This window comes from Pipra filicauda, unplaced genomic scaffold (assembly GCF_003945595.2).
Source record: "Pipra filicauda isolate LSUMZ 115617 unplaced genomic scaffold, ASM394559v2 scaffold78_size3787270_pilon, whole genome shotgun sequence".
NCBI classification, from domain to species: Eukaryota; Metazoa; Chordata; class Aves; order Passeriformes; family Pipridae; genus Pipra; species Pipra filicauda.
In genome coordinates, this window is record NW_024104964.1 from 3,495,812 (window position 1) to 3,507,952 (window position 12,141).

Genomic DNA, 12,141 nt, shown 5'->3' on the forward strand with positions numbered 1-12,141 from the left:
TGGTGCTTCTCAACTCATCGAGGAGCTCTTCCTCAGAGGTGAAGCAGATGCTTTTAAACTGAGTTCAGCAGGTTTGAGCAAAGCACGGATGGCTGAGGGAAGATCTCAGACTAATGAAGTGCTTGGAATAAAAGCTTTGGAGCAGAGCTTGCAAATGCAGCCACCTTTGACTTGCCTCTTTCATTCCGGAGTTCAGTAGCTCCATATTGCAGATAGTGAAGAAGATCAAGGAATGAGTAATCCTTGCAGCTATTTGCTCATCAGAAAGGTGGTTTTTTAATTTAAAATTTATTATTTTTTTTTTCTGGTGCTCGGTCACATTTGCAGGTCAGGACTAATAAAAGTTGCATATTGACACTATTTAACACACTTTAATGATTTTATCTGCGCCAGTGAAGTGTTCCTGCATAGCCTAGGGAGTTTTTTAAGCTCAAAGGAAGACTCTCTGAAGTCTGCCACGTGTCATTCCTTTTCCATTGCTGCCCTGTGTGTGTCTGGAGAGGTTTTCTTGTTCTGTATCTGGATTTCCTCTGTGTGTGTGAGCAGGGGATGGGTGCCAAACAAAGAAGAGCAGGTTATTCCTCAGTGTCACTGTTCTTCAGCAACATCCCCTCCGCCTGTCCCACATTCCTCTGCTCCTCTGGGACATTCATTTCCCACCAGAACAAGTGTCACTGAAGATGGGTTGAGAGCCACTTGTGGCCCCTGGCAGCTCCAGATGTGTGCAGTGTTGATGCAGCACAGCTGTCACCGTGCTCTGAGGGCTTTCAAGCCCATCCAGCTCCAGCTGGGGGTCACACAGGACAAATTCCTGTGGAATGTGCCCCTTCTGTCGGCAGCTGGGGGGGTCCTGCTTGTGCTGGGATTTTAGGGAAGTAACTGCGATAAATAGAACTGTGTTTGTTGGACAGATTTGAACATCAGAGCTCTTGGTTCTTGCAAGTCTTCCCTGGTTTGTCTTTTCCCTGCCTGGAATCGATGGTCCCTGAGGGCATGGAGGGACTTCAGGTTGTGATACAGGAATGTGTGGACTGTTCATGGGCAGTGAGTGCCCAGTTCCAGCAAGGACGATCCAACATCCATATTGGACCGTGGAGAGCAATGAAATATCGATGAAAAACATCACTTGGCTTATCAGGATTAGCCCAAGTGCTGCTGAGGAGACTGAGAAAGGCTTTAAATAAAAGCCAGGTGACTCATATCTCAGTCTGGGTTGTGAGTGGTGCTTTGTGGTTTTTTTTTCTTCTTTTCAGGTGTTTAATGGTGCATTAAAAACTGGATTGATCAAACCAGTGCACACGAGTGGTGCCACTGATGCAGAGCAGGGAAAATGTACACACAGAAGCCCCCGTGCATGATTTGAATGTCAGATTACTGGAGCAAATTATCCATCAGGACAGTGCAGATGCCTGGGGTTTTGTTAAAATATCAAATACAAATTAATTTGCGTTAGGAAGAACTCAGGAGAAAGTAAATATATGTCATATATTGGAGTTATTCCTTACATTTTCATACTCTCATTCAGATGAAAGATCCATATATATATCTCTTGCTAGGTATAGAAATGATTGTTTCTATTCTCCCATCAATAATGTGCTGTTTTTAGGGGCTACCTATGAAGGATTTTCATATGTACAAAATATATATAAAGGCAGAAGCTTTTAAACTTAGCCAGCTGTATTAAAAGCATCGAAACAAGATGGACTTGTTTGACATTTGTCTTTCCAGTTAAAGGGTTACTAAGAATAAAGAAATATAATGAGATTTGTAACTGTGTCCTGGTTATAGCTTTAAGATTATATCTTCCTTTGTCACTTTTACAGGGGGCAGGGTTTCTTCAAAATTAAAATATTACAGATAAAAGGGGTTTTTCTCTGCTGAGGTGGTGGGTCAGCACACAGCTAATAATTACACCCCTCTCCATGGGATTCTGAGAGTCACTCAGTGGAAGTTTGTAAAGGACTTTGACAGAACTCATCATGCAATTAAATGTGTTTTAACATTTTAATTTAATAGTTGTCTTGTTTCTTGCTTCCACAGTGCCCAGACCAGGCGTGTCCTACTCGGAATCCCAAACCTGTGAGCAGATGGATTGCTTTGAGAATGGGAAGTTTTGTACTCAGACAGGCTCCCAGCAGCACAGGGACAGGTAAAGAAACCTCGGATTTTTCCTGGGTTTTGTTTAAAAATGTTTAAAGTGAACACTGTGGCAGAGAAAAGTGTTGCTGTGAGTCGAATGAACTCCTGAGAGCAAGTGTTACTGTTCTGTATCCAGCAAATCCTGCAGACACTTCTTCAGGCTCTCAGTCCAGGCCTCCTCGTTCTTCCCCAGAGGCACAGAGACACTGCAGGAGTGTTGCACTTTTAATTCGGTTTTGTTTTCAGTGTTGGATGTTTAATGCTTGTCAGAGACATTCCAGGTGATGGCAGAAACAGGGGAAATAATAGAAATGTTCCTACCAGCAGTGGCTGTCAGGTGACTGAGGCTGGCAGACCTGTCAGGCGGCTCCGGAGGAAGAGAAGACTCCCTCTGGATTCGGAGGATGAGGAGGAAAATGCATATGAGGATGAGGTAAACGAGGCTGCATGTCCTTGCTTTAAAGGGAGCTGTGAAAAGCAGGGGCAGTTGTTTGTCTCAGAGTTCCCTGAGCAGAGCAAACTGAGCTGAGGGAGGTTGTTCTGTACCCAGGGAATGGTCTGGGGCTGATCCTGATTTACACCAGTGATGGGAATACCTGCTCTGAGGAATTGCAGGGGTCAGTGAATAGCTCATGTGAAGTGAAAGTCAGGCTTTCAGACTGTAACTTTCCAGGGGTAGTTACAGCCCTGTACACCAGCTCTATTTCACAGTAATAAAACCACAGGCCTCCAAAATACCTTCTCTCAGTCGAGTACTGTTTTGTGATATTGAAGATTAGTGCCAAACCACAGGGTTTGGTTGGGTTTTATCAGGTACCTGCATGTACACTGTGAGAATGCTCAACCAGAAACCTGTATTAGTGGTGGATAAATAGAAGTTCCCAAGTCCTGAGCTGATCTTTCCTTAACTTTCCTGAAGTTAAGGACCCTTTGTGCAACCCTGTGCTCTGCCCCTGCCCGTGCAGTGTGTCTCTGAGCCATTTCATTTATATTCACATATCACCCATGGTTCTGTACAGCTGAGCCACTTGTGGAGGTGTTGGTGGGTACTTGAGCTGCAGCCTCTGATGTCATGAGCAGTTTAACTCATCTCCTTGCTCAGCTTTTCCCTGTGATGTGGGTGAGATGTTTTAGGGGATGGATGTTTTCAGAAGTCCTTGAAATCTCTCTCTTCCCCCTTCTCCTTCTCCTCTTTAGGAACTGCCCCCCTGTCCCTTCTGGGGCGTGTCTGGTGGCACCTTTGCTTTGCTTTGCACATTTGGCTTTTTTTTTCGGTTTGTTTTGAGAAATGACAACCTGGGAGGAATCAAACCTGAGTGTGAAAAGCACACAGAAGAAATGTGAATGAGAACTGGGAATTGGGCTTGGAGTGTGGCACAGGGAAACCAAGTGGTCTGGGGGGGGAGGTTCATCCATGGCAGGAGTTCCTTGAAGCTTCTGCTTCCTTCAGGCCTTCAGCAATGACTTTTTTTCCCCTTCTATCCATTCCCTGGCATGGAGGGACACGAGAAAGGGAAAGGAAAATGGAGTTACAGTAAGGCTGCTGACGTGAGGAGCAAATCCTGCACTGCAGAGAGCAAATCCTCTGTATTGTAGTGGAGATTTTGGGCCTGTGCTGCTCTTGTGCAGCCACATTTAAGTGAACTCCAGGAGCATGTATTAAATAACTTGTAAAGCACTTTGGGATACTGCAGGATCAAAGTTATCTGTGTAGCATTCCCTACTGCTGTTCTTGCAGGGTTATTCAAGAGACATAATACTGGCTAATAGTCCTGTTAGTAGTTACCTGTTCCATCCTTATTGTACCTGCATTGTGAGATGATCAGAGGGAGGGAAAACCAACCTTGCTAAACTTCTTTTTAACATATCTGTGTCTAGGAGAAGAATAAATCAAATAATATGAAAAGCCGCAGAAACACTAAACCAATAAAACAAGGTGAGCTAAGCTCAGAGTCTCTTTTCTTTAATGTTTATAGATATTTTTTTTAGTAGCTATTATAAAGTGAATAATAATAATAATAATAATAATAAACAGAAGAGGAAAGGACAGTAGAGCTCATTTCACATTCAGAGTAGCTTATTAGGTACATAACCCTCTTACCACAGGCAGCTTCTGGGATGTATTAGGGGGAATATCCTGGATTTCCCTGCATGATGGGCACAGTGTGAGGATCTGGAAGGAGCCAGCCTGATCCAAAGCTCACTGAAGACAATAAGAATCTTCTTTCCATTGACTTTGGAGAGCTTCACAGCCAGAGCCTGTAATGCTAAAGAGAAAATAAGTTGTAAACAATGAGATTGATTCTAGACTGCGACTTAAATGTGTTACATACCTTAAATGAGTTAGTGTGTTACTGGGGGGAGATGTTTAATGTACATTTAAAACGTGATTTTCTGTGTGTATGACTGTGGTTCTAGAATGAATCCAAATTATTTTCATTATCTGAGAGCTGCCTCTCTAATAGTTGCATTGTGTTATTAGAAGGCTATTAATACATGTGTGTATATATATATATATATATATATATATATATATATATAAAATCTTGTGAACTGAATGAAAATTCACCTGGTTTTTCGTTTATTGTATTTTAGGTTTATTGCAGCTGCAGTTATATGCCTCTCTGTGCTGTCTGTTAGTTTATATTTAACCCTTTATTCCTCTGTGAAATACCAGGAGAAGGAATTAATTTCCACATTTTTAAATTATTCTGCCTTGTCCAGGCTTTCCACTGGCACCTTTCCATGGGCATCTTGCCAGGGAATACGGGTGCCACAATCCTTTTGACCTGTGACAAATTTTCATTCAGTGAGGAATGAGCACGGTTTTCCTACTGCTGGAATTCCTCCTTTTCCTCAAAAGTTGGGTAACACTGCCTCCTTTGGGGTGCCACAGCAAACCAGCTGGAGTGTACGTGGGAGGAGAAGGAGAAGAGAGGAGGAGAAAAGCGGGAAGCATCGGAGAGAAACATTGATTTTCCTCTTTGTTTTTGATTAATTAGTGCTTCCTGGAAAGAAGAAGGTATGGAACTGGGTTTCCTACTTGGAAGAGGAACAGATGCCAGCTGCTCCCCTCAAACTGTTCAGAGAGGTTGGCAGCTTTTTCCACTCCCTTGCTCTGTTTTTCTCAGGTGGCATTGCAGGATTTCTGGCTCACTGGAGGTGGGGTTGGAGACCACCCTCAAGCCAGCAGTAACATTTCCGAGTTGGTTTGGTGCAAACAGGCAGAGAAACCCTCACACGTTCCTGTGGAATGAGGCATCTGCCCTGGGAGTCTCATCCCAAACCAGGGTATTAGAAATGCTGGTTGGATCTCACTCCCAAATAAACAGCAACTCTTTGGATCGGCTTTGCTCTGGATAAATGGGCTGTTAGGCAACATCCAAGCACAGCTTAATGTCTGTCACATACCTGTGGCTGTACAACAGCCCTTCCAGCCTTCCCTGTGGGAAACTGGAGTCAGTCAGCTCTGGGAATGTTGTGGATTCGCTCAGTGGGTGTCTGGCAGGAGGGAGGGAGGGAGCTGTGTCCGTTCAGTGAAGGTGGCAGAGGGGAGTGCAGCCCTGGGGAAGCTGCTCCTGCACATTAAACATTCAGCTCCCTGGGAGCTCCTCAAAGCCCAGGGCTGTTGGTCCTTCCAGAGTGAGCTGAGCAGGAAGGTCAGGTCCTGCAGAGAGTCAAAAAGCCATTTAGAATCCCAGGTCAGGTTTATTTAAAACCTTTACTACACTTCACTTGTTTCATTTGTATTGAGAAACACAAATGTTTTCTGGAGTAACTGGGCTCCAGATCAAACCTGCCTTGTCCCTTTCAGCATTTGAAGATGCCAGGTTACCTCTGGGGAGAGTCTGGACTGACAGACGAAGTAATTTGAGCTTTCCCACCTCTGTTTCTGCTTTGGGCTGGGAAAGGGATTCTTTTGTGTTTGAGAAGAGCTCATTTCTGCATCTGCTCAAAGATTTGTTCACAGCTAATTGCAACAGGCTCGTGGTTCAGTGTTTTTGAGAGATTCATTAGAATAACAAATCTGAAATCCTGTGATCATGCCATTATTGATCCCTGAACCTGCACCTGTCTCTTCGAGCAGCAATCACTTGGGGCTAGAATTTTCTTCTCTGAGCTGAACATTTGAAGCTTTGAGTACATCTAATGACTGCTCTGCAATAGATTTTGTCTCTAGGAATTGAAAGCAAATATTTCTTCCCCCCTCACAGTATCAATCATTCCCACAAGGCCGGAATGGATTTAAAGTTGGAATGAAATTGGAAGGGCTGGATCCTGAACACCCCTCTCGATTCTGTGTTCTCACAGTGGCTGAGGTAGTTGCTTTTCCTGTCTTTGGTTCCAAAAGTCCCATGTACATTTAGGATTTTTTTTTTTCCAGTGAAAAGTAGAAACATAAAAATAATAGTACACTAATTAATTAATGGTTAGGAGTTCCAGGTGACAGTGAAGGAATGCTGTGATGTGGTTGAGGGTCTCTGCCTGAAATCCTTCCTGTCAGATTTTTGCAATCGTAGCTCAGAATATCAAACCTTTTAATTGCCTGTAATGAATAAATATGGAAAAGAACAATGCAGTTGATTAGTGATTTTCTTTAAGTTCTTTATGACCCTTTCTGGCAATCAGAGCTCCTCTCATTGCAGATCCAAGGCTACAGGATGCGACTGCACTTTGATGGGTATCCAGAGTGTTATGACTTCTGGGCTAATGCTGATTCCTCAGACATCCATCCTGTGGGCTGGTGTGAAAAAACAAGCCATAAGCTGCTCCCTCCTAAAGGTATGGAAAAAAAAAAATAGAGTGGTGTACAAGAAACCATAAATTCTCCTAAGAACTGGCTGTCCTGGCTCTGCGTGTTTCATTTTTAGTGTGATTTCAGCATGGAACTCGATCCGAGGGGCTAAAGGGAAGAGGTGTAACTAACACAGTGACTCACAGAAGAACAAAACAGTTTCTTTTTGATGTTCCCAGAGAGTGACGTTGTTAGTCAAATTAGAAACTCTGTATTGGATGTCTCCTTGGGGTTCAGGACTTGCTTCTTCCCTGCATTCGATTTCCCAGAAACATCTGAAGGTTGAGATTAATGATTGGCCATTAGAGTGAAAAAGAGAGAGATGCTTTAGCTGGAATGCACATCCCCTGAAGATTTTAGCAGGGCAGTTATCATGCAAAGTTCATATTCTTCCCAGGTAATTTCCATTTCTGAAAAGCCTGTCGGAATGTTCCGGGGCCAGGTAGAACAATTTTTTTATCTCTCTTCCCAGGTTTCAAGGAGGGAGAATTTAATTGGACTTCCTATCTGAAGAATTGCAAAGCTCAAGCAGCTCCAAAAAGCCTTTTTAAGACCCTCAGCACTGTAAGTGGTGATGTGGAATAGAAGGTGTTTCAATAGGTCTGGTGCTAAGTGAATTTTGACCAGATTATTTACATGGTTTTAATATGCTCATGTCAGAGGTACAACTGTGGTACAATCAGATGCAAACTGCTTCCTGCTGTGATTTATTTTTAAGATGGAAAACCAGTACAATTTTTCTTCCTTCCCCTAGTCACTGACTTCCCAGAGAAAGAATTTGTATTTCCCTTCCTCCTTAATGCTGGAGGAAAAGATTTACTGGACCATTTATTAAATATATTACAGCCGTCTGTTTTGCTGTGTCCCTGCAGTTCGGGATATTTGTGTCCCTTTCCCCTAATTTAATCATTTCCAAAATAATTTCTGGTTTCCAGCAGCATGCTCATGTGTGCCATGGGATTCATTATGGGGCTGTGGATCTGGAGCATTTTTCATCCTTCACCCCTTGGTGCTTTCTTTGTGGTTGTTGCCCTCAGTCCCTGCCTCACCCTTCCTGCCATCTGTGTCACTCCAGTGACAAAGGCTGATGGATTGGACACTGCAGATGGACAGGCACTGACTCCAGTAGGATCAGGGCCCAGCTCTGCTCTGCTTCCCACTGAGTCTCTTCTTCTCCTTGAGGACTCTCTTAACTTTTCCCCCAGTGAGACAGGACCTGCCACACCCATCACTGCAAGGCATTTCTGTCTCAGCCTGGGAGTCTGTGGTGCTGGGTTTACCTGGAAATGCTGTTTCTCGAGCCACATCAGCCCTTTTTTGGCAACAGAAACAGTCATTGCCAGAACTCAGGGAAATCCTGCCTGCAAACCTCTTGCTGGTAACTGCAGTGTGTTTTGGCCTGTGGGTTTTGGGGTTACAAATGAGTTCATAAGGAGAATTAGGCTTGGCCAACAGCGTGGCTGATTTCCCTTCCCTGTTGTCCCGTTCCTCAGCCTGTCACACCCTCTGGGTTTCGTCTGGGAATGAAGCTGGAGGCAGTGGACAAGAAGAATCCCTCCCTGATCTGCGTGGCCACCATCACAGACATGGTGGAGAACCGGCTGCTGATCCACTTCGATAACTGGGACGAGAGCTACGACTACTGGTAAAGAGATCCCGTTTCCACACACCCCTGCAAGGAGACTGGGCTTGGTTTTGCTCTTCCACTGAGGGTAATCGTTGGTATTTTCAGTGTAACCACTAAAGTTGGGGTCTTAAATGGGTTTCGAGGCTTGTGAGTAATTCCTTTGGGTTTTCCCAAAGAGGCAGTTGCTCAGGAGTTTCCCTCCTGGTTGAGTGCTGGGCAGCTCAGGGTAGAACCAGTGTGGGGGGACCTGAGTTGTCTGGGAAGTGTTGGAGGTGAGAAGCATCCTTGTGCCTGAAGGGGCTCCAGGAGATCTGGAGAGGGACTTGGGACAAGGGATGGAGGGACAGGACACAGGGAATGGCTTCCCACTGCCAGAAGGCAGGATTAGATGGGATATTGGGGAGAACTTGTTCCCTGTGAGGGTGGGGAGGCCCTGGCCCAGGTTGCCCAGAGAAGCTGTGGCTGCCCCTGGAATCCCTGGGAGTGTCCAAGGCCAGGTTGGACAGGGCTTGGAGCAACCTGGGCTGGTGGAAGGTGTCCCTGCCCATGGCAGGGATTTGGAACTAGATGATCTTTAAGGTCCCTTTCATCCAAGATCTCCATTTTATGATTTTTCTTTGTATTTCCCTGTCTTTGGGGGCAGCTCACATGCCTGGAAAACTTGGCATTCCCACCCTAACGAGGTAATGCTCGTGTTCCACACCGTGATCACACCCACTGAAAGCATCTGCTCCCCCAGCAAATCAGGCAGCATTTGAAATCCTTCCTTTCTTTTTGCTCTAAATGTGACTGCTGCCAACTTTCCCTCTTTGATTCAGGTGTGAAACGAGCAGCCCATACATCCGTCCCGTGGGCTACTGCCAGGAAACTGGAACCCCACTGACAACACCACCTGGTATGTTGAAAGTGAGATTTCTCTCCTGCCTCAGGCCAAAAAAAACCTGTAAAAAACTGTGTCTTCCACGTAATTACATATTTGCAAGTTCCAGGTTCCGCTCAGAACTCTTTACTGACTGAACAATATTGTTGCTCGTGCCTTTTGCCACTGAATTTTACGTTGGTTCACAGTTCCTTCAGTGAATGGAACGGGGGTTGGTAATTTAGAATTGAGTTTGATTTCAGAAGCTAAAAACTTCGAAGGATTTCCAGCATTTCCTTCGAGTTGGAAGAAAAAGGAATCAGTATCATGATTTCCTAGATGGAATTTCTGGAAGTGAAGGAGTAGCTGAAGCCACATCTCTTTCTGCTGCACTGGAATTTGGTAAACGAAGGGAATGTTGGTGAATGAGAAAGGGCAGAACGTACAAGGAAACCAGTGCTGTTTTCAGGCCTTGGAAGTTCTCATTCACCTTAAAAATAGCAAACATAATAAAATGAACCCTGCCATTTGCCAGACTGACAGCCCTGGAGCAAGAATTCCTGTACTTACCATGGATCTGTGGAGCAGGAGGCACTACAAGATCCCTCTGCACGGGAGGGATTGGCCTCTGTGCTTTTCCTGCAGTTGGAGGAGGGGTTGTAAACATCTGTCCCTGCCCCTGGGATGTGCAGCAAGGCAGTTCTCTGCTCATATCACGATTTCCTGTGCCCCCAGCAGCCCCTGCAGCCAGTTCTGGTCTCTGCTGAGGGACTTAAATGCAGCAATTTTCAGACCGTGCTCTGCATTTAGTCCCTGCACCCTCCTGCCCAAAGGAGCCAATCCTGGGAGTAAAAATTACTGAAATGGGAAGAGAAAAAAAAAGTAGAGTAGTTTCTTAAATGTAATTGCCAGGGAGAGACAGCCCTGTTGTTAGAGCAGCATGCCCAGGGAGCCTTTTCTCTCCAGGCTGCTGGTTTTACTGAGCAGGCAGCAGGAGGTGAGAAGTTTCTCCAGTCTTGCAGGCACTCACACACAGAATAGTTAATAAAGTGGGAAATTAATTCAGTGATGCCACTGCACATCACAGAAATCTCTGACTAGCCTTTAATTGGCAGCTTTCTCTAGAGAATAAGAAGTGATTAAGCTGTGCAGAAATGAACTTGTCAGGGTTAAAGCCCAGTGCAGGGCCTGGGGAACTGGCAGTGCTGCTGTGGCTGCTGGAATGGTGGGGAGGAGCAAAGAGGCCACTTTCCAGCACCATCCATTGCAAGTGCTAAATTAGCATCATTAACTATGTGTTACAGAGCTGCTGCTCTGTTGTTTTTAACAATAAACGTGGGGTTTTTCTTACTTAAATGTTAATTCTGTGGGTTTTTTCAGGATACAAGGATCCCAAAGCCTTCTCATGGGAGAAATACTTGGAAGAAACTAATTCCCAAGCGGCCCCAGCAAGAGCATTCAAACTGGTGGGTGAATCTCTTTGATTGTCCTTGCTCAGGTGCTGTTATTCACCTTTTTGTGCTACAGGCTTTATTTTGAGGGTGGGCCACCTTGCCTGTGCCAGGAGGGTGAAACTGGGTTTTTCTTTAAGGTGATCTCCAGATCTTTTACTTTAAGATGATGTTTAAGATGCTGCTGCTAAAACAAAACACACGGCAAAATACAAGACTTTTTTTTTTTTTTTTTTTAAAGCTGTCTTGGGAAGGAGTTTTGACTAAATATCTCCAGTTGCTCCACTGGCAGAGTTAAGGAAAGAGCCTTCAGTCCACACAGACAACTGTGGCTTCCAGAGGAGTGTGGGAAGGGCACAGAGAGGGCACAGAATGGAGAAAGAGCTGCTGGGGGGGCAAAGGGAATCTCCCAGTTGACACCTTGAGCAGGACTGGTGCTGGTTGAACAGACATTCCCAACCATTGTGAGGGTCAGAAGTGGGAATCACTGGTCTGAAACTGGGCATATTTGGTGGGGAAGGAAGGAAAAGTGTGCAGTCATCAGGTGTATAAAAAAACCTTTCTAAAATACTTTCACCTTGCAGTTGTGCAAATCCATATTTCCCTGCTAGGTGAGGCTGGAGTTGAGGTAGAGAAGTTCCTATCAAGGACTTACATGTTCTAATATAGATCTTAGTTCTCCTGGGGGGAAAACAAGTGTATTAACAGATGAAAGAGCATTTCTGCCAAGCTCCTGGGTGCAGTAACATCATCCTGCAGGCTCTGAAGGTGCTTCTCTCAACCTTGGGAGCACGAGCTTTTGTTTCTTTCATTGCAGTTCAGTGCATTTATCTGGAAGCTCACTGTGAGCATGAACAAAACAAACACCTTTCAAATAACTTATAAATACTTTAAAATTGATTTTTTTTTTCCCCTTCCACACTGCTGGCTCACCTTGCTAAACTTTGCAATATGTTCCAAATCTTTTCTGTGCCACCGTGACACTTGGTTCCTTCTGCTGGAGTTGGAGTTGGGGGTTAATACCTGCTGCCCTCCTGTGATTTTGTTGGAAAGGTCTTTGGGACTGAGGAGGAAAAGCAATCAGGGAGGCCTCAGATAAGGGAGGCAAAAATCCAGCCAGACAGGTTTGATAATTGCTGGATTTCAGCAGGTGTCCACTTGAGGTTGTTGCAGGTTGCAAGGTGGGTGTCAGGGGTTTGAAGAGGCTGGTTTTGCCTCTTCAGAGAACTGTAAAATCACAGCTGGAATTACCTGCAGCACAGCTGAACTC

General features: G+C 44.9%; 1 protein-coding gene across 4 annotated transcripts in view; it reads left to right on the top strand.

Annotated features, from left to right (window-relative positions):
- The window catches only part of LOC113984566 (lethal(3)malignant brain tumor-like protein 3), a 40,994-nt gene that overhangs the window by 7,550 nt on the left and 21,303 nt on the right, over positions 1-12,141 (top strand). For 2 of the 4 annotated variants that reach the window (XM_027714650.2, XM_027714652.2), the window contains exons 2-11: positions 2,041-2,149; positions 2,464-2,572; positions 4,018-4,075; positions 5,142-5,230; positions 6,354-6,458; positions 6,786-6,921; positions 7,407-7,498; positions 8,428-8,579; positions 9,380-9,456; positions 10,801-10,886. In XM_027714650.2, coding sequence (XP_027570451.2) covers positions 2,041-2,149; positions 2,464-2,572; positions 4,018-4,075; positions 5,142-5,230; positions 6,354-6,458; positions 6,786-6,921; positions 7,407-7,498; positions 8,428-8,579; positions 9,380-9,456; positions 10,801-10,886 — 1,013 coding nt within the window. The remainder of the gene's footprint in view (positions 1-2,040; positions 2,150-2,463; positions 2,573-4,017; positions 4,076-5,141; positions 5,231-6,353; positions 6,459-6,785; positions 6,922-7,406; positions 7,499-8,427; positions 8,580-9,379; positions 9,457-10,800; positions 10,887-12,141) is intronic. The other 2 variants (XM_027714651.2, XM_039389925.1) reach the window with 2 other exon arrangements.